This window comes from Pinus tabuliformis, chromosome 9 (assembly GCF_031772625.1).
Source record: "Pinus tabuliformis cultivar Carrire ecotype Pingquan chromosome 9, CPIR1, whole genome shotgun sequence".
Taxonomy (NCBI): domain Eukaryota; kingdom Viridiplantae; phylum Streptophyta; class Pinopsida; order Pinales; family Pinaceae; genus Pinus; species Pinus tabuliformis.
The window spans coordinates 1,411,479,427-1,411,502,663 of NC_142307.1; the positions used below are offsets into that span (position 1 = coordinate 1,411,479,427).

At 38.9% G+C, this 23,237-nt stretch overlaps 1 protein-coding gene across 3 annotated transcripts in view; it reads left to right on the forward strand.

The window, feature by feature from the left end:
• The first annotated feature begins 2,573 nt into the window (after positions 1–2,573).
• The window catches only part of LOC149153833 (protein CYTOSOLIC ABA RECEPTOR KINASE 7-like), a 34,759-nt gene continuing 14,095 nt past the window's right edge, over positions 2,574–23,237 (forward strand). The window contains exons 1-4 of one of the 3 annotated variants that reach the window (XM_089440964.1): positions 2,574–2,826; positions 2,923–3,082; positions 3,244–3,302; positions 5,805–5,908. In XM_089440964.1, the coding sequence (XP_089297090.1) occupies positions 5,815–5,908 (94 nt within the window). In that variant the 5' untranslated portion in view covers positions 2,574–2,826; positions 2,923–3,082; positions 3,244–3,302; positions 5,805–5,814. Of the gene's footprint in view, positions 3,083–3,243; positions 3,303–5,796; positions 5,909–23,237 lie in introns of those variants that run through there. The other 2 variants (XM_089440963.1, XM_089440962.1) reach the window with 2 other exon arrangements.

The window sequence follows — 23,237 nt, forward strand, 5'->3', positions numbered from 1 at the left end:
AATAATCCATAGAAGAATGTCAATATTGCTTTTGCTTTAAGAACTGAAATGTTTGTTTGTAAATGCATTTTGGATCAAATTCTTTCATCATTTACAATGCACCCATCTATCCATTCCCTAACATTTTCTCTTTCCTCATTTTAAGACATGCTAATAGTCCATGGAAAAATATAACCATCTCTCCATTCTCTACCATATTCTCTTTCCTCATTTCAAAGCATATTGATAGTTCATAGAGAAATATAGTCAACACTGCCCAGGTTTGAATTTTACATTAAAATGATTCTGGATAAATATATACTCATGGATTGAAAATTGTTTTTAGAGAAATCATTTAAAATTTTTAATTTAAAAATTTATAACCATTACAAACAAAACATTATTTTTAAAATATGAAACCACTTAACTCAATGATTTTAATGATTTTTCCACTTCAAATCTAACTTTATAAAAATAAATGTTGCACATGTTTGAATTTTACATTAAATGATTCTTGATAAATATAAACGGATAGATTGAGAATGTTTTTGGAGAAATCATTTTTAAATTTTAAATTTAAAAAAATTTAAAATCATTACTGAAAAGTAGAACATTATTTTCAAAATATGAAACCACTTATCTTAATGATTGTAATGATTTTTCCACTTCAGAACTAACTTTATAGAAATAATTTATAAGAGTTAAAATTTTGTAAAAATTAAGATAACACCTTATAAAATTAAAATGACAACTAATTATAAATTTATGGGTAATAATTATAACTTTATAAAAATTAAGATAATATTTTATTTTTAATCATAGGAAAAAAAAATATAAAATATTCACATTTTACATTTTAGGAAATAATTTTATAAAAATGTGGTAGTAATTTTTGTATTGAGGCTTATGTGTTCTATAATGAATTAAGCAAAATCTTTCAGTATAAATTACATAAGAGAAATTTTTGGCTCCAAGTGTTTCGAACCAATAAGTGTGGTTCATCATCAGGACCAGATGAAGAGGCAGACCATGGCAAAGGCTTAAATAGAGAGCAATGTAGAGACACAATTTCAAGTGTGGTTCATCATTAATACCAGATGAAGAGACAGACCATGGCAAAGGCTTAAATAAAGAGCAATGTAGAGACACAATTTCAAGTAACGACTATATTTGAAAAATAATATTTAAATTATGATATTAATTTATTAATATTTGTTTTTAATATATTAATAAATTAATATCATAATTTAAATATTATTTTTCAAATATAGCTGTTACTTGACATTGTGTCTCTACTTTGCTATCTATTTAAGCCTTTGCCATGGTGTACCTCTTCATTTGGTCTTGATGATGAACCATACTTGTTGGTTCGAAAAGTGTCGGCCAAAAATTTCTCTTATGTGATTTCTACCAAAAGACTTTGCTTAAAAATCAAATCACCTAGTCTAATTTATACACGAAATAACTTTTTTTAATCCGAAAGCTAAAATGTGATTTTTTATTTTTTAAAATATATTTTTGAATGCATAAATGAATTCAACAATCTAAAAACCGAGGCACTTGAGTTCTATCGATTAAGCAACTTAAACTCAAGATTTAAAAAATGTATTAAAATTAACCAAAAAAATTATCGTGAAAAAACCATTTATTATGTAAATTAGACTATACCACTCATTTTATAAAAATAAAATAATTTTGTCAAATTTATAAAAATTAAAACCTTATAAAAATAAAATAATATCTCATTTTAACATTAAAAAAATCACCTTCAATCAGTGACAAATAACAATGAGCATATTCCCAACCTAATCCTAAGAAAACAATGTGTGGAATGGGTGATATAATGAGCTTATTCCAAACCTAAGAATGGTGTGGATTGGATGACATAATGAGCATATTCCAAGGCTAATCCCAACAAAATGTGTTTCTAATTTCATTGCATGGGCCATGCCCAATCCCAAGAAAGGGTTTCTAATTTCATTGCATGGTCCATGCCCCATCCCATGAAAGGACAAATACTTTAAATTGTATTTCAATTTTGATTACATAGATAACTTCAATTTAGTCAAAGGGGTCAACCAACGAAACAAGGAAAATCCATATCGAGTGACATCCAAGTCCCAAGAATCTCGAGGAAAAAATCTTTAAAATGTATTGGATTATGGTTAATTTTTTTTCCTAATTTATAAAAAATTTCTGATTATAATTAGATTTTTTTAATAATGAGTAGTTAATGTGAAAAAAAAAATGAGTAGACAATTAAATTAGTAACTTAATATTTAAGAATACCTTAACAACTCATCGTAGATCCAAAACCCATTAACTCAAACTCAAATTACACAAATTACAATAAGATATTTAGATTTAATTATAAATATTCTTAGAGTGAAAATATCCTTGACTTTTCACACATGTGATTTGATGTTAATAGTGCATGCTCAACCAATTTATCCTATTTTCTTGTGCTCCCCAACCAAGTAGCCGCCTCATTTCCACCCCACCACACGCATTTGACTAGAAAAGAAGGCACGTATCCATGGTGGCATATTATACTAATATTTGACTGTTATCCTCTCACACACGTCATTACAAACCTCTTTGGTAAAGCAAAGGAAGAAGCCATGAGAGACCCTCTCTAATGGTGGAAAGTTGAACATTAGAACAAGGCCCGTTCGTTGCGGATTAATATGCTAAAATGTACTCTCTTGTTGTAATTCGCCTCCTCATTTTACACACCTGCACTTTGTAAAAACCTCCACCATCCCTGCTGCCACTATCCACCATCCCTTCTGCCACTGATACGCCTTTCTGTTAATTGTCGGCTCCAGCGCGTGCGCGCATTCGACGGTAATTCCCAATCTACAGCTCCGTGATTCGTGCTATATCTACTCGATCTCTGTTCCATGCTGCTTAATTATTTCACTCTTTTCCGATTCTTCCCAGGCTCGCTCGCCTGCAGATTACCCTGACGGATTCTAGCGAGGAGTCGTCTGCCTGCCGGAATCCGGTGACTCCGAACGCCCTCTGCCCTGCCGTGGTCTTCCGCGTCGGCGCTTCTTCTCTTCTGCGATAAGCGGGGTTTGGAGCGGGAATTTTCCGTTAGGTTCGGACCGTCTCTTTGAAGCAAACTTCAGCTTTCTTTAATACTGTGTCGGCACTCTGATACTTGTTTTCCCTCTTTCTGTTAATCGACTGGAGTTGCTTTCTTTAATACTGTGTTGGTACTCTGATAATTGTCATCTTCTTTCTGTTAATCGACTGCAGGCTTGCCGTTGAGGGTTTGACAGAGCTCGATTTCAGTGAAGTGAATTATCGTCTAAACGGTAAGTGTCTGGAATTCTCTTCAGCTGACGTTAATTTGCTGTCTTGTGTTTTCTGTGAAATTGTGTTTGAATTGAATGCATGGGCCGATCTTCAGTTTCTTCTGTTTTCGGGGTTCGGACTAGACAATCGACAGAAATGCTTCTTTTCTGCGGCCGTTTAATCTTTATTTTTCAGTGTGCGCCATGGTTGATGTCACAGACATGTCCGTTTTTATGTCTCTGAAGGCTTGCTTGTTTCTGTCTTTGATGTCTGTCTCCGCAATCGCTTGTCAGGCGAATTCGTGAGACTTGTTTTTGCGGGGTTCGGACTGGAGAATCGACAGAAATGCTTCCTTTTTGCGGCCTTTTAATCTCTACTTTGCAGTGTGCGTCTTGGTTTACGTCACGGACATGTCCTATTTTATGTTTGTGGCTTGTTTGATTCTGTATTTGATTTCTGTCCCCGCGATTAACGAATTGCTGAGACTTATTTTTGCAGCAAAGGCCATAGGTGATTCTCTGTTATTTCATTCACATCAATTTGAATTTTTAACGTTGGTACCCTCTAAAATGAACCTGAGGACACATGACTGAAATGGATGACTTTAGACAATGACTCACGTTTATGTTAAACCTCAAAAGAAGGTCTATCAAAGATTTCCAGTTCTCATGTCAGTCTGTTCAGTGGATTTTTGTATGCATTCACTATCTTGTTCTTTTTTTGCCTTTTTTTCTTCTTAAAATTGAGTGCCGCATGGAATGAACAACTGAGGGGATTCACAATTATTTTTTCTCTGGTGATTGAATTGTTCCTCTGGAGTTACCGTGGATTAGTTTAAGCGCACATCCGTCTGTCCAAAGTGGAATTTGTAGAAATTGGGCACAGAAATCGGGAATTCGGCGTTGTTACATATATTTTGAGCCATGCGATTAATTTTACTGGATATTACCAGTGCGGCGGAATCATCTTGCTCAGCCCTAGGTGAAAGGAAAACAAGTGGACCCTAATGGATCGGTGCAACACAGGGGCAGTTACTGTAAGCAGCAATTGAGCCCAGCAGAAGCATACGATGATCAATAAGAGTGCGGTGGCAGTTCTGAGTATTGCAAAGATTAACCAGTGAAGTTGTAGATCAGTAAATAACCAAATACAGTGTGCTGATGATCTCAAGTGAAGAAGGGGAAACACATCAACACTTTATCACACAATAGGAAACTAAGGAATAATTCCAAGCGATAGAACAAACCATAACACTAAGGAATTGCCCAGCAGTACATTTATTGCTCACACAAAAGAATGAGCTACAACGAGGCATGGATTGAAGCGACATAAAGGCTTTCTGTAACTCAAGTAATGAGAATGGGTTTCTGGGCTCAACCTTACAAAGAATGAGTTTGTTTGGAACAAAACCTATATAGTTACATGACTCTTCGCTTAGACTCTCGAGTCACTGAGTCTACGTGATTCTCCACCCTAGATGAGTTGGTTTGAGCCAGACCCGGCAGTCTGCCCCAGAGCAAGATTGACCCTCCTGAAGCTACCTAACCCCTCCTAAATCTGCTGATTCTTGGCAGAAATTTCACTCAAACATAAAACTACTGAGTTATGATTTCAGGTTTGACTCTTGATTCTAGATTCTTGACATTGGACAGTTTAATGTTTGAGTACCTTCGTTTATTTTGGTTCATGAATCTTAATTTCAATCTTCACGCCATGGCCCATGGTGGTTTTGATTCTTGATGGATGAATGGTGATTATGATTGATTGGGATCATATGACATACTTGGCTATGGGATATGTTATTTTGGCATTATATTCTATGTATTTGCATCATATTCAGTGTAATATCTTATGACTATTATCTTTTATTTTTATTAAATTAAATCTATATTTTCATATTTTATGGCATTGAATCATTGTTTAGTTGACTGAAGAGTTTTTGCCGAGCCTGAACCAAGTTTCACTCTTCAGCAAAAATAAGTTGACTTTGGTGACTTTCATCATAATCATTTACAAATTAAATAACACCCACACATGCACAATCAAATGATTAATCATCAATGCATTAACTGAAGAGGTCCCTAACAGTCAAGTCTCAAAGACAATAAGTGAGGATAACTGATTCTGTGAAACTTCGATTCAGCATGGCAAGGGCATGTCCTGACTTGGTCTCACTAGCATGGAACCTGGATTGACCTGTTCAACTTTGATCATCCAACTTATTCGATGTACCAATCCCTTGAATTTGTTTACCTGCGATGGTCATTTTGATGTCCGCACACTCAGAAAGAGAGAGAGAAGGGGGGGGGATTGCCATGGCTGATAATTGTTTTACAAGAAATCTCTGGTTTGACATGGATTGGTATTTAACTGGCTTTGAATTGTGAATTCTTCTTCTTGATAAATTGTTTCTGGTTAAAATGGCATTGAATTTGTTTCTATTTTGTTGGTTTATGATCTTGGTTATAATTTTTCTTATGATTGCATAATCCTTCTATAACACAAGCAAGTGAAATGTGCAGGGAATACAACATGCGTCGGTTTTTTTGCTGTACTTGCTCAACAGAGGGTGCTCCTGAACAACCTGAGGCCCATTTCTTGAACGCAGCTAAGAACAATGGAAACGGTAGGCTCTTCTGTTGCACACCTCTTGTAGGCTTAAAAGACTCTTAAAAAATAATTTGTTAGACTTGTATGTAGACTTCCACTCTGATTTGCTGTTATTTGATGTAATGGATTGAAATGCACTTTTCTTGTAGCTATAAGTTGTCATGAGCCAAACCAGAATACACCGATTATAGCTGAAATCTGGAAGTGGAGCTGGGAAAGATCTGAAGTCTAAACAAATTCAATTTCAAAACTAACAGGGAACTAACAACAGTAAAATTTTCAACAGATTTTAGAATGCGAGCATTGTAACAACAGAGAATTTAGCAATTGTAACAGCAGCCAAATACCTGAGGTCTCAGTCAGAACTCTTAAAACTGAATATAAATTGAAGAACAAAAGAAAATCTTAGCAGGAATGTTTGTGGCAGAATATCATATAACCTAGAGAATATGTATATTGATAATTGAATAGAAACTTTGTTGAGAAGTTATAGACTCCAACCTAGGCCAAATCATAGGTGGCATGGGTGCTGATCTTGGCCCCAAATAGTGTCTTCCAGATTACCTGCATTAATACATTTCAAAAAAATACCTTTAAGCTTCTTTGTCTTTTGCATGTGGGATAACTACAGTTTACATAGAACTCTGTTAACTAATAGAAATTTCAACCAAGTAACATTTAATCATAACATAAAGTTCATGAACCAACAGAAACTTATAAATGAACCCTCCAAAAAATTTAAATGATCTTCACCATGTATCAATAGCTAATCACCGAAGAAGGTTAGCACAAAATATTAATAGCTAATCATAGAAGTGGGTTGTCTGTATACATTGTAAGAGCCTCCAATGGAAAATCCTTCCAGTGAATGAGGTATTTTGACAGTACTTTAGCCCACTAGAATGTGTCCTTCATAATTAGGGGAGGCAAGATATTTGAAAATTTAACATTTTAGCCTACCACTTTCCACAAGCATGAGACATGAAAGAAGTTATGCCCTTGTGACTTTGTTGGCAGCTCAAGAGTACATGCAACCTGTCCCACCCTTACTGGAACTTTATATATCTAGGCTCATGCTTTTCCACCCGTTTACCTTTTTTGATAAAGTGTTGTAGCCTCAAAAGACCCGATCTCCAAATTCAAATTCCTGCTCAAAGCAGTGCTGGTCCTGCTGGGATTTAATCCTATTTTGGGCCAATCTGAGGTTCCCCTTTAGGTGCTTTGGTATCTGCTGGTGTTATTTAGTGGTCAAATCGTTCAACAAGGGAGGTTCATAACTATAAAGGGCTTTAAATGGTGACAGTCCAATGGCTGCGTGTTATGTTGTATTGTACCAATTCTCTACCAAGTGCAACCATTTTGGCCAAGAAGCTTGTGGTTTTTCCAAACAGTTTCCCTCAAGTACCCTTCTTCTATACACTTGTTCGTGATCTCTATAAGTTCATTTGTTTGAGGATGATAGGTAATATTCGGCATTAAGGTGGTACCTAACCAACAAGTCTAAAGAACTCCGTCCAGAAGTTGCAGAGAACATTCATGATTAATAACAATATTCTTTGGTAGTCCATGCAACTCAAAGATATAAGGCATAAGCAATTCAACAACCTTTTTGGCTTTGGAAATAGTATCCATTGAAGTAAAACCAGCATGGTTAGTCAAATGATCAATTACCATCAAAATGCTATTTTTCCCTCCCACTTGAGGAAACCTTGCAATGAAGTCCATGGGAATGGATTCTGACTTGATTGGGAATGGGGAAGGTCTGTAACAGTCCTGGACTTTTATATTCTTTGTTTTATTCATTTGACAGGTTTCACATGAATCAACAAATATTTTCCCATCTTCTTGAAGTCCCTTCCAAAATAATTTACCTATGTTGTAATAGGTCTCAAAGATTTAATTAAACTCTCTCCTTAAATTTAGAGTTGGACACAAGATAGTCAGATCACCTAAGGAAGTATATCCTTTTGTCTTTTTGTGCCCTGTTCGGCAATGTCACTGTGGCCAGCAACAAGTTGTAACAAGTTGCAATTGTCACCTGTTGCCCGTTGCCACACATATGCAGTCATAGTTTCCCAGTGCAGCAAATCCATAGTGCCACAATGCAGAGATGAGGCCCGAGGCTTAGAACTGGTGTGGTCGGGAGTATGGAGAGGACCCACAAAATTCACAGAAGCATGTGGAAAATATGAAAATTGTTGAGAAATTTATAGGGCTATAATTAGGATGATTTCTCTTAAACTTGATAACTACTTGTGATGTCTTTTTACTTTTTACTTGAGTCACTTTTGGCCCTTTTTCCTACAATTAACCATTTCCCCCTTCTTCTATTTAATTAAGTGACTAATTAAAGTCACTTTTAATCCGGGAAAATTGATTAAGTGACTTTTAATTTAATTTTATCTTGCTTAAGTCACTTTTGGCCCTTTTTCTTTCAATTAACCATTTTCCCCTTATATTTAATTAAGTGACTAATTAAGGTCACTTTTAATCCGGGAAAATGGTAAATCGCCCACCATACTTCCTCTAGCCGCTGGAAGTCACTACTCATCATCCCATCCCGTAGATCTTCTCGCTCCGCTTCCATCAAATATTCCTCCTCGAATGCCACCTTAAGTGTAATTAATTAAGTTAGGCTCAATAATAACCCTGTTTACGGGATTTATCAAAATGCAACGGAACCAAAAACAAACTGTGTGGAATTGGCCTTGATGATGGAATATGCCAAGCGAATGTTGTCGGATCCCATAAAACCTCTCAAAACCCCTTCGAGACCCATGATGTAATCTTGCTCCTGTGGCTTGGCCATCACATACCTTGGAAACCCATCCTGGTGGTGTTACAGAGGAAACTCAAATTGGGGACATTACAAATTTACAAGTCCTCCTGCCCCAAGATTGCTTGCCTTCAAGCAATCCATATCTGTTAACAACAGAGGCATCCACACATTGATACTAGGATCCCATATGAACCATTGGGCTAAACCATGCCTTCATGCCACCAAAGTATAAATGGATCCCTTAATACCTGGATTCCAAACAAACCTTCAACTCAATCTGCCATCAATGGATCCACCTAGATCCCAATGCCACCATGTCCAATCATCATCACTCACACCTAAGGGCTCCCGTTGTTCTGTGCCCTTGGCGAAATATATCCTCTCAAGTATCCCTCCATCAATAGGATACCAACTCATAATCTCCCTCCAATCCATCTCGTGGGAAGGATCAATTGCTTGTATGCCTGTACATGGAACAAGTCTATCATCCTGATGCTGCTCCATGCTTCACCTATGCTGCTATGCTTGGACAACTAATAAGGGTGACTCTGTCCCTTTCCCTCCAATGTATAAAGGTGAGCTGACAAAACTGCAAGCTTTATCTTTGTACCCTTGAAGAGGGCTACTCTGAAAATCTGGAATATACGCCATTGGTTACCTAGTTAGGGATGTTAACTGGTCCCCAATGCTAGATAGCTTGGTCCCTGACCTGCCACATGCCACTTGAAGCTCCTTGAGTGTACTGACCTCCTGTAAGATAATGCCTCAGAGTGACTGGATCTGCTTCTTCATTGCCATAAGGTCTGTCCTGATATGCTCCATCTCCTTTTGACGATTGGTGTCTGAAAGAACTGAAACCCTGCTGGCTTCATGTGCATTTTTCTGCTCCTCGTCATTGGTTGGCTCCAAAGATGGCTGTTCGTCCTCCTTTTTCATGGCTATAACATGAACCTCTTTCTATCTCTGCACAGATAGCTCATCCTGCATAACATCTTCGTCTGACTCATGCTCCTCTATGCGCTCTCCCCGCTGATCATCACTAGTTGCTCATCTCCCTGAATGTCGCCTCCTCGATCTTCTTCACATATGGAGACAATCTACTGCTCATCACATTCATCCATTAAATATGTATGCACATCAGGGCTGTTTTCAACATCTCCACATGATTGTTCATGCCTTCCAAGGGTTTCTTCATGAAAACCAATGTACTCATCTATAGTAGACTCCTGTCCAACCATGGATCCTTCAACCCTTTCCTCAATCGGCTGACTTGAGTTCTTTGCCACTTCTGGCTATTTTTCAATTTTTGCAGTCTTAACTCCTTTGTTTTCCCCTTTAACTTTACTTTTGTGATCTGGTGCCCATGCTTCCTGACATGTGAAACATATTTGCTCTCTTTTCATTTGATTTCTGATCTTCCTTAGGAGTTCAGGAAACTGCTTTTGCTTTGGCTCCTCATCCTTTCCAGATATAAGCCCATCAAAAATTCTCCTCATCAAATTTCTTCTGACGAGGTTCAGTTTTTGCAGTCTTAACTCCTTTGTTTTCCCCTTTAACTTTACTTTTGTGATCTGGTGCCCATGCTTCCTGACATGTGAAACATATTTGCTCTCTTTTCATTTGATTTCTGCTCTTCCTTAGGAGTTCAGGAAACTGCTTTTGCTTTGGCTCCTCATCCTTTCCAGATATAAGCCCATCAAAAATTCTCCTCATCAAATTTCTTCTGACGAGGTTCAGCACAATGGGCTACGAACAACCTCAATGACTCATCCATATTTCAATCCAACAATGGTGACAATACTCTACTTATGATAAATAGATCTGGTAATGGACTAAGCTGATTATACCTTATGATTATGACCTTGGCCCCCACAAATTTACAAGGTTTCATATGTGATACAAGGCATTAACTTTATCATAGACACTCACGAATGCTCACTGTTTATGAAATCTAGACAATAGGACCAATACAATCATTACACGACTTCTTTCACTCATACATAATTATGCAGCTGGCACAACAACTCAACAAGTGTACTCAATGTCACACTCCACATACACCCTGTCATGGACCGTACAGGATACTAGTAGTATACCTAAAATCTAGACATACAAACTCCAGCGTAGACTACATAGACAACATACATCAGGATATACTCTGACAGCAGCTATGCTCTCAACCAAACACTACACCAGCAATATACTTCTTGCAATGTCAATACAACAATATATTTAATTTCAGTAGCAACAGCAAATTAGATGGCAGCATGAATCACTTAGCCATATAGCATCAACAATGACAGGCATATGCATCATAAGTCAGCTTATAGAAGCAGTATAATATATCTGTGTCACTGATCTACAACACTAAAAAGGCATATCTTCAGTTCACTGGTATACCATTCCTGAAGCTGATCTGGTATAGTCTCGAAGCTGCATTCATGTTCTGGCTCCAAGTGAAATGCTACAGGATGAATCTTGGCCTGGAAATAAGGAGACTCTCGACCTCAGAGAAAAAGAGAGAATTCAGTCTGCAAGAATTGCAAAGCTTTGCGAAGAATCTGACTCTTTGCTGAAGAGAAATATCTGAGTCACAAATCTTCTGTGTATCCCTTAGGAAGTACCTTAAATTTCTCAACAAATTTCTGATTTTTTAGTGAGGTCTTCTGAGTTTTGTAGTGCTGTAGGTGTAATTTTCATTTGTTTATCTTGGAACGAAAATACACAGTGTGCAAACAAACTTTAACCATCACTTATCACACCATACAATATTCAGAAATAATGGTCTTTACTGATAAATGTGTACATTATCATCAAAGCTGGGAATGTAGAGTCTTTACACAGATTCAGTAAATGAAATACATAGCAAGGAATATAACAGAGGAACCTGATGTAAAATGCAGCAGTGAATCTTATCTTCAACGCTCAGTGCCTTGAGGAATATCAACAATGGAAGCTACAGGAATTTGAGCCCTTCATTTTCCAGTCAACAACTTTTGCTACAGACATGCATATGCTACAGGAAGCTCATTTGGTTACTGGTTTACACACTCAGCAATACGACTGAGCCTTCTAGTGACCAGAACTCGACCCAACAATTTAAAGTGGCTTAGTGTCTGAAATGAAAGGAAAATCGTATCCTCATAAGCCCGATCACAATAATGACTCAACAACCTCAAGTTGTAGTGCACATAAAACCAAGCTTTTGCCAGGTTTTCATTGAGTCTGTTTATTCTCACATTATGGATGAAGTTGTAGGTGCTCCAACACCTCTCTCTGCAGAAATATTTACAACCTGTGAGAGCACTTTTTTTTACCAATTTTGATAAAAATCCCTGGCCGCCATATGCTTCCCACCATGTGATGGCATCAAATCTGTCCTTATCTTCCCTTGCATGGAAAGAACCAAACATTCCAGTGCAACTGAAGTATCTGCTTAATTCAAGACGTAGATTAGCACACTCCTTGTCAGGGACCAACTTGTCTAATGCTTTCGTATATCCATCTTGTACCTCTAGATCTGTATGGGGTTTGATCCTAACCCCACCCCCAGGTGAAGGTTGGCCCAACCAAGATGGAGAGTAATATTTTGACATAAGGATATACGGCAAGGCATGTATTGGAACATTAATTTTATTCCACCATGCACACATACAATTGTGAATCATTGTAAACAAGTTGGGGATTTTTTTACTTTTTTCTGAACAATATCTTTTATTTGCCCCAACATGCTATCCATCTGCTCATACACCTCCTCAATCACTGGTTTATCTATATTTGCAAAACAAATCATGCTATAAATGGGCTTGGTGAATTGCAAAACTTCCCTCACACGTGCCCAAAACAGACCATCAAGAGCGGTCTCCTCCACCTCTTCAAAACCTTGCCTGTCAATTGCGGTTGGAGCCTTGTCCTTTAATACCTGCCAATGTTGACTTGATACCATGCTAGCCAATGACTCTCTTACCTTCAAAAGGCGCCTGAAGGTGAGGTAATAGCTAGCAAATCTAGTCTTCGCAATCTTCAACAACTCCAAACTTGAGTGACTGCAGAAAAGCCCATGGGTATTGCTATGATTGGTAATAAATTTTATCATTCTCTTGCCTCTCTTGTACAAATCACCAAATCCAAATGTATTAAGGTTGTTTGTTTTTAATAATAAAGGTTCATTGTGTGAACCAAACACTCAGACCAAAATATGTTGGGGATCTATCCCCAATAATTGCTCCCACTGCCTTGCAATTGGAATCATTATCAATGATGACTTGGATGACATTGCATGGCCCAATACGTTCAATTGTTTCAAGTAATGGCTCTGCAATGTTGATGGCGGTCTTGAACTTTTCTGAGTGATCGTATGCTAAAAGGAAGATTGCACCATTATTAGACACAAGAAGAACACTTATCAATGGCTTGCCTTTTACATTTGTCCATCCATCAGATACAATGGATACCCTATGCTCATTCCAAGAATTTGTCATTTTACCCAAAGAATGTGTTATTTTTGCTTTTTCATGATCAAGTCCCATGGTTCTACCCTTGTCATACCCAGGGCCCTTGTATCCTTTGGGGAGATCATTAATGGCAAAAACCATTTCATTCCAATAAAGTGAACAAAGAACATTGAATGGTATCCCACATGCATAGAAAACAGGTAAATTTTTGAATCCACATCATTCCTACATCCTTCATTAAGCAATCTGATATGGTTCTACGCCTTAAAGGGATGTTTGTTCCCGTGCCTCCATATCCATTGCCATGGGAGGATGTTGATGGAGTTCTTTGTGCATGTGATTGTGGGCTATCATGTTTAAAGACACCCTTTGATCTTTTAGATATGTATTGGGCTTCCTCCTCTTCCCTTATGTATTTGGCTCTTTGTGGTGCTGACACACTTAAACAAGTTTTGATTCCTATTTGTTTATCTCCATCCCATGGCCTTTTCCCACAAAGGTGCCTTCTGGCACGAGTGTATGAACCTGTGTAAGTGTTTTTGCAATGGAGGCATGTAAATTTAGTGGTTCCACCCCCTTTCCCTGCTTCAGGCCTAGAAACATATTTCCACAATGGGGTTTGGTCTGGTTTCGTTTTTGTGCCCTCATCATCTCCACTCTCCTCTTCCTCCTCACCAAGGTACTCCTCCTCTCCAAGGTTTTCATCAAATCCACCAAAACCCACTTCTTCATCCTCTTCATAGTCACCCCAACCTTTGTTTCTCCACCCTTATTCATCTTATGCTTTTTACCTTTTATTGATTTTCTTTTGTTAATTGCTTGGGGTTCCAGGGGATGAGAGCATGATGCGTAGGATGTAACAGTGGATACCCCCTTAAGGTGGGGAATTTCATTGCCCACAAGGGGTTGGGACAATCATGTGTTCTTTAATGATGGAGGAGGCTCATAAAGGGCCCATAGGAACCAGGGTGATGGCGATTGATAGGGGGTACAGTTGATGTTCGACTTTTGCCCATGTGCTAAATGTGTATGTCCTAACCATCTTTTCATTTTATGGTACAATTACCTGTTGAGAGTGGCCAAATATGCTTTTTTCTTTTTCCTTTTAGCTGCATTAACCTCTAGGGCATCGTTCCAGGCCCGACCCAAGGTGTGGGCAAGGGCAAGGGGTGGTTAACCCCTTGTGGACCCAATGGACAAATGTGGACCTAGATGGGAGAGATGATGAATGGGGTTTTAATGAGTGGAATGGGACTGATATATATGGTATTGAGAAGTGGGACCATGCAACTGTAATCGGGGTTTCCCATGCAATGCCATCCCTAAAGCCTAGTAGCCAGTAAAAGAGATCCCACTTGACTAGAATACAAGGTTAGCCACCCAAAGGGACAAAGGAGACAAGAGTAGAAACCTAGTCCACTCTTTCTGCCAAATTCCCCACTAATCCATGCTCAAAAGTGTCCATGAGAAGTAAACAAAATTACTCATTACCCAATGATAAGCCATATCTTCGGGGTTGGGATGCCCACCTTCAAACATATAATCATGATAGATGGGCGAGGGAACACATGATCTATCTGGTGGCTGCAAGGGTTTGCTAACTGTCAGCTTAGGACCATCTTGGAAATTTCTTTTCTTCTAGGGATATCACCCACAAAGTGGTGGGTAACATTTGGTTGCAACTGGGACATTATCTCTCTAGAGAGTGCACAAATGTACTTGAACTCGGAGGTCATGAGAACTCCAACAATCTCGTGTTCGCGGACCTGTCACCGACACATCACAAATCAAACACACGGGGCAACATGCTTTTGTGGCGTCTCATGATCGCACATGCTTATATTAGGCCACTAAAAATCAATATGCAATGCATCCTACCCTAACACGAAAATATCATATGATGTTACTTCTAATGCAAAAATCAATATGCATTGCATCCTACCCTAACATGCATATGGTACAAGGGTAATACTAAAAGTAATCATAAAGCCAGTGCAACCAACATATCATTAGATTAATATAAATATTCCTGCCTATATGATTACTCATGTAGCAAATCCCAAAGCGAATGCTGAGATAATGACATGGAGGATGATGCAGGTGGGAGGTGGGAAAATATGATATCCATTTGAGGTAAAAGAAGTCCTAGAAGAAGGAAAATAAGTCAATCTAGTAGTGCGAAGCTTTCCTTCCAAGCAGAAGATGCAAAAATGAATGATCACGCTCAAGAACTCCCTATCACAACCCTTTTCTGTAAAGTTATGCCTCATGGATGCCATAGGGTTATGATGGGAAGGAAAAGGGGACTCGGGACATGAAAGGGGACAACAAATTGGTTGCTCAATGGAATAATTATATTCATAATTCGGAGGGTATGAGGGGGAAGGAGGGATGCTTCTAGTGAATGGTTCTTCCTCAACATCATACCTAGGAGGGGAAGAGGGATCATCAATGATGGTGATAATATGAGAATACGCAAAGCGAGTGCTCGTGGATAATGTAGCTATACTATTGGGATGCTAAAGTAGGCATGGGAAAGCAAGGCCTCTATTGGTGTCATCATCGATGTCAAAATTGGGGCCCACTATTTCTAATAAACCTTCTTCATGTGTGGGAAAACCACAATCCTCCCTTTGGATAGTGTGAATAGGGATATCTTCATGAGCAATGTCTTGGGGAAAAGGAGAATAATTTTCAACCTCATTTTTTGTGTTAGTGTCATAAATAGGGTCATCGTCAAAATGATGGTTGCCCACATCCCATTTTCCCTTATTAATGCACAAGAAATGAGAAATGTTGTGAAGCTACAATACTCATCTTCAAATGACCTTTCTTGAATGAAATTGCACACTTCATTGTGTTCATCCTCATGGTCTTCAATGGGGCTCTCACACATGCCATGCACATTCTCAATCCTTAAATTTGCATCTTGAAGGCCCTCTATGGCATTTTGGCCATCACGATCTTCTTCAGATGGATCCCATTCTTTCCATATACCCTCACTTTCATGATGGTCCTCCGCGCTTGAATTTTCTTCAAGGTCACCTTGATCATCCAGTTGATTACATTTTGTGGGGCTTTGCAATTGATTATAATATTTTTCATTGAGAAGGTTAGTCAGGATAGTAAAAGTGCAGGTTTGGCTAGCAAATTCAAAGAGACGACTGGGGTCCTTCTCATAGGCACACATTGTTATGTAGAGTTGTTTTTTTGTTGTCCCATGAGACCTGAACATGAATTCTTTATCCATGTTCTCCAATAAATCTTTATAAAACTCAATATATTGGTCCACATCTTTTTGTAGTTCTTGAAGGTCTTGATCATTGAGTTTTGCAAATGGAGAGCCAAGGGATCTTCATTCATAGTCCTGAAGATGGATCCCCTTTAGGATTTGAAACGTCGACAAGATTCAAACTATACTGTGGAGAATCTGAACTATCCTTTTCAAAACAAAGACCACATGAATTTAAAATCTAACATGGTATTGTCTTCTTGACAATATTCCTTTTTTCATGATTTTGCTTTTTAGGATTAAAATGGACTCGTCAGGATGAATTAACTTTGCCTTGATAGATGCTTGCTTCACCTCAAGCATTGACTTTGAAGTTCAATGAAGAACTAGGGCTTTGTTCTTCCAATGGAGTCGCCAAGAATGATATGTCAATGACGTCGTAAGGTAAACAAAACACATGTCTCATGTCCCCGACAATGGCGCCTAAAATGTTACCGCTCAAACTAGTAGTGGTCCTAGGAGGGGATCCTATAGAGCAACTACTAGGTCAAGGGACAACAATGGAGCGATAGCCCACTGTCACCTCAGCTAACGCTCCTTGCTCTTTATGGACTTTCACCGATGGGAGGAGACCCAATCTAGGAGGAATCACTAGGAAGAGTGGATCTATGAATGGATAGAGAGTGATTCCTAAGGCCTATTCACAAGAGAGGCTCAACTAGATGGCTTGCTTGCTTGAGAAGCAAAGTGATAGGCTCTTTAGGAAGGGCTAAGAGGACTCTTGAGCCTAGGTTTGGAGGCTATGCCTTAACAAGGGGCTTCCTAAGTTCCTAGACCTAAGGATCCTTATGGATAAGAGGCTTCTATGTGATATTTATAGATTTAGAGTTACAAAATTGCGGGACCAAAAAGAGGCAGGTGGACCCAAAACTAGGTCAAGGGTATGGAGTTGATCAATCAATGAAGGGCTTGACCTAATTAGGGTAGGGAAAAGGATTAAAGGACTAATTTTCTTTTGAGATTTGAATGCAGTGATCCCAATGAGGACACTAACCAAAGTCAATCTAGGGCAAGAATTGGTCATATGGTTAAGGCTTGCTATGTCTTGGGATTCCATTGTCGGATTTGCTTCAAACTTGGAGGACCTTTAGACAAAACCCCAACGCAGGAGTGGACCAAAAATCAAGGTGATTGGATGGCTAGAAAAGAATTCGATTGATGCCCTGGGTGACCTATTAGGGCTAGGCAGAGAAAAATAATTGTTTAGGTGACCACCAGTGGATGGATCAATGCCTTACCTTTGGGAGAGATTGAGTTGAATGAATTTATGATTTGGAGAGAATTAACCCAATCAAGGAGGCCTCTAGGCAACTTCACATGGCAATTATGGCATAAGAGCAGCAACCCAAGGACTTTATACTTCGATATGCAATGATTGATGACTTATCAAGGTATTTTCAACAAAGATAACCTCTAGGAACATTCATCCATTCATACATGACACATGTAATGTATGCAACACTTCAATAGATCAAAATTTCACCATTTCGCATAGAGTAATAGTGAATTTCAGACCTAGATAGCGAAAATCCTAGGAACATTCATGTGATATGATAAATACAAGAATAAACGTGAAAAGGAAATCACTTACATGTATAATCAGTATATCTAATCATCAAATCATGCCGATAATGAAGCTCCAAGACCGAGAGAATAGTATCCAAACATGAAAATTTATCCATGAAACCAAACTTGTCCTCCAAAGGGGAATGCAAAATTCTCCAAATAGCTACTAATTCCAAATCCAAGTGATGATGAGAGAAAATGAATCACCTTTCATCTATTTATTCAAGTCCAAAGGGGATTCGATTTGCCTAATTGGCCTAATAATAAAATAATGTACAATAATGATATGACTTGGTGACAAGCCCACCAAGATAGCTCAATAATGCAATGAAAAGCCTCTCAAGAGGGAAAAATAATGAACATGATGAGTCGTTGGGCCATTGAGAAGGCATAATGGAATCCAAATGTGCCAAGTTGAGTGAAGAGGCTCCAAAACATAGTGGACAAGGGGTTGGCCCCTTGTTTTCCAAGCATGTTTCAAGTGGTGCTCCCAAGTGGGTGTGGGGGCACAATGACATCTTCATGGGTCTCCAAGTGGATCGATAATGCCTGTAAACCATTTGTAAGGGCTAGGATGATGACATAAGCCCTCCCTTTGTCTCCTGTAATGAGACACATCCTCATATGGACCTTGGAACTTCTACCAAGTGTATGGTACAAGTGTGGATCCCACTGGGCATGGTGATCCAAGTGCATCATCCACATCCAAAAGGTGGAATACGAACAATCACTGAATGGTGCTGGGGATCCATGAAGTGCTGTTTGCTATGGTGGAGGCCCATGGCTCTCTACGCTCACATTGCAAGTGCTAATGTGACCCTCTGGAGGGCTTGGACCTCGTATAGGGAGACCAAACCCCAAATGGAGACCCACCTTCCATCCTGCATAATATTTAATGCGACCATTCGCCTTCTAGTTCAACAAATCGTTATAGTAATCAAGTAAAAGAGCTTACATTTGTACAAATCATGGAAAACAAGTGGGCACTTCATAGTGGCATGCCCTTCCATAGTGGGCTTCGACATATATAGGTGACTCCAAGCTCAAAGGGAGGTTAACCAAGGACCCTATTAGGTAGTTTCTACTTCTAAAGGGGGTGACTGTTACATCCTTCAAATGGTAGGTGGCACATGATATAGTGATAGAATGGAATGGGGCATGAAGCGAAAGCTCGAGCCACATGCCATGGTACCAAGGCTAGCTAAGATAAGGGAATCCCACACTTGCGTATATGCATGTAGGAGGGAGCAATCGTGGTACATGAGTTATCCTAACCTGTGTGTTTCCACCCTTATTCATATGCCTTTTGCCTTTTATTGATTTTTCTTTTGTTAATTGCTTGGGGCTCCAGGGGATGAGAGCATGATGCATAGGATATAACAGTGGATACCTCCCTAATGATCAGGTGCTCAAAAATAAAGTGTTAGACTTAGCTTCAGATCAAAGAGCTTGTCATTTTGAATCCAACAATGCGAACGACACTCAAATCTGAGCTCATATGAAGAAGTTAGAGAAAATCAAAGTTCAAGTTTGACTTGTCTACATGGCAGGATTGGATGACGTGGCAAAGCCCTTCAATGAGTAAGGAGGCGCCAAGTTGCAAATTGCCATTGGCCCTTGCATATCGCAAATTGCAGTCGCAGGCGGAAAGGCGTTACAGAATCAGCCTCGACAAATCAGGGTTGTGATGCGATAAATCACATATCGCACATCTCACATCGCAACAAGGAAGCATATCGGAGTTATAGAATCAACCTCGACTGGTTTGGGTTGCGATAAGATATCGTAGATCCCAATGTCACACAAGTCCCGCATATCCAAGACCCTTGGTTATCCGTCGATGCGATTTGTTTTTGGATTCCGGTTAATACTCTTGTCGGGTTCGCCACATCGCAATCGCAACATCGGTGCCTTGTTCACAGACCTTAACCCGCCAGACTTCGCCGATTGCGATTTGCGATTCCGCTGACATAATATGGCTTACCGCGTAGCGAAATTTTCGCCCAGTTAGCAGTTTTTGGGGCTAATTTGTAGGATCATGCCGGATGTGGAGCAATTTGTGGAATGAATAATGGGAGAACTAGGAGAAGTCACAACTTCTTCAGTTCTTAACCAAATTGGTTGCAAAAAGAGGCTAGATAGCCATTTTTGAGTGTTTTGGACTCATTGAGACAAGTTTTAGAGGCATTTGAGCATTGTAAACACAATTTTGTTGTAATTTGGAGCATAATAGAGGCCCAAGTATTGGAAGTTGGACCAAGGAGACGTAGCCCAGGAGGGGCGAACTGCTCATCAAATCTTTGTGTTGTGTGTTATATTTTGATGTTCTTTGCTATTATTTTGCTGCTATTCAACATATTTTATGTTAAATTGTTGATAACATTTACATAAGAAACTCTCATGGGAATTAGTTAATTAAGCAAAAATGGTGAATCCTTAAGCACTTGATAAGCAAATGATAAGCATCTTGGGTTTTATTCTGAATGGGGAATTAGCACAACATTACTAATCTGCTCCATTTCAGATCAAGTTGGTATCAGAGCATTGGTTTTTGCTTACTAGATTTGCTTGTGCAAAGGAGTATTGTTTGCTAGGGCAACGTATAAGATGCCCTAGAGCTGGATAGGGTGACGCAGAGCAGCAGAAGTTGCATTGTTGCTGTGGGATCGTTCATTTAGTGATTTAGCCGGAATATCTATCTCTGACTGAGAGGTACTACTGCCGAGGTCATTCTCTGTTGGGTAAGCCATTTCTGGCACCCTGGTTGTATTCTGAAACTACATAATAATAAAACCATCTAAATAGCTGCACTGATTTTCTCGCATTGGGTTTTTCCGAGGACATTAGTCCAAAAACAACGGTGTCGCTTATGTGCTTGCTTCTTTCAGTTTATGATCTGTATGTTATGATCAATATTTACATGGTAAATAACTTGTTAAGTAACTGAGCAAATAGGAAGAAATAAATCAGACAATATAGGAATACAGGAAGAATTTCTAGCGGTTAGACTTAGAAATTCAAACAAAAAATCAAAAGAGGAGAAGGGAAGCTGGTTGAAAGCCCTGTAGTTGGCTCAAGTGGAAGAAGAGCAAAGTTGCCAAAGTCTTCTACGCTAGTACATTCTCAAGTTGCAGAAGTTGTAGTTGAGTCTTCGGAGACCATGTCTCATGAAGGAGAACCTACCATGCCGGATGATGAAAGAGCATTCAACAAGGTTTTTTTCGATATGACTAAGATGGTTAAGGTCCTCTATGAAGAGAGGAATAGAAGATTGCGAGGAGAAAGTTCCAGGCCTCCAAGAGGAGAGGGTTCTCCAGCAAGAGGAGGTCATGGAGATGGTGACAAGCCACCATCCACACCACCATCATCCTCATCACCATCATCTTCACACTCTTCCACTAATACAACCCTCACTCATACTCATCATCATTCTTCAAAAGAAACTAGTAAATCACCTTTTCTAAAACTTGATGTTAAATTCGAGTTACCCATGTATAATGGTGAAGTGAATGCAAAGAAGCTTGATAATTGACTTCGCTAGTTGGAGGTCTATTGTAGGATTCAAAACCTTCAAGAGGATGATATCAAAATTCAGTTGGCTTCATTGAAAATGGAGGGCGCAACACTCATTTGGTGGGAAGCAAGGACTCAAGACGAGATCAAAAAACATGGTAAGATCTCTATTACCTAGTCTGATTTCATCGCTGCTATAGAAAGACAATTCTATCCTTTAGCTCATGCAAAAAGGTATCATGAATTGGCAAAATTTCAGACAATTAAAAGGTCAAAATGTGCAAGAGTATACTCAGGAGTTTAGGAGAAGAGCTCTTATGCTAGGAGTAGACTTGCATTCACAAGATACTTTGCTAAAATACATAGGAGGTTTGCATAGCTATCTTCGACACACCATTCTTATGTTTAATCCCACGAATCTTGATGAGGCCTGTGTTCAAGCTACACACCTCGAAGCAAGAGAGAAAAATGTACAAGAAGGTGGTAAGAAGAAGCCATTCCAGAGTGGTGAAAAAGGAAAGAAATCTAAAGGAAAGCAAAAGAAAAATGCTTCTGTTAAGAAAGAAGGGGAGAAACCCGTGTGCAAGAATTGTTCCAAAGAGGGCCATGATGAAGCGCATTGTTGGAAGCTTCATCCTGAATTAAGACCAAAGAAATTTAACAATAAAGGGAAACAGAAGACAAACACTGCTGTACATCTGGACTTGGGCTCTGACTTAGGTGATGAAACAAAGATTGCAGCGACAATCACTAAAAGAAAAGTCGTGGCAAAAACAAGAAAAGAAGAAGCTGTGGCAAGCATTAGTGCAACAAATAACTCCAACAACGCTTCAAATGAGGAAAACATAATTGAGCTGTTCCATATCAAAGTTATTTCCAAACACACCAATATTGATATGCTATTTGACAGTGGATCCCAGGCAAATTTAATTTCTACAGACTTGGTCAAGAAGTTGAATCTGGAAACCGTGCCTCATCATAAACCGTATCTGTTGGGTTGGATAACCAAGGATGCAAATCTTCAGGTCACAAGGAAATGCGTTTTCAAGTTTGCTATTACTGCCAATTTCGTTGATGAAGTCGAATTAGATGTAGTGCCGCTGGATATTTCTGGAATTGTGTTGGGAAGCCCGTATTTGTATGACTGGAAAGCCGTTTTCCATAGATTTGAGAACAAATATCATTTGTTCAAAGATGGAGTGGAGTATATTGTGAGAGCCCATCGTAGAAAGCTTAATCTGTCTTTAGCAAGTGCAGGGCAAATGAAGCGACTGGTCAATTCCAGCAAGAATCTTGTGCTCCTTATGATCAAGCAGAAGAATGACACGGAGTGTGAATCCTTTGTAGGCTGTGACGTGAAGCTGAAAGCCGAATTGGTTGATGTAGTCAATCAATATGGAGATGTGTTTCAAGAACCAAAGGGATTGCCACCAAAAAGGGGAATTTAACACGAAATTCAACTATATCAAGACTGTCCACTCCCAAATATCGGTATGTATCGAATGTCAATTCTAAAAAGTTTAGAAATTAAAAACCAATTCCAGGAATTGTTAGATAAAGGTGTAATTCGTCCCTCTACTTCGCCATGTGGTTCACCAATTGTTTTGGTACCCAAGAAAGATGGAACCTAGTGCATGTGTGTAGATTATCAAGTTTTGAATAAAATTACCATAAAGAATCGATACCCACTGCCCAGAATAAATGATTTACTAGCTCAATGGAAGAATGCAAAATATTTCAC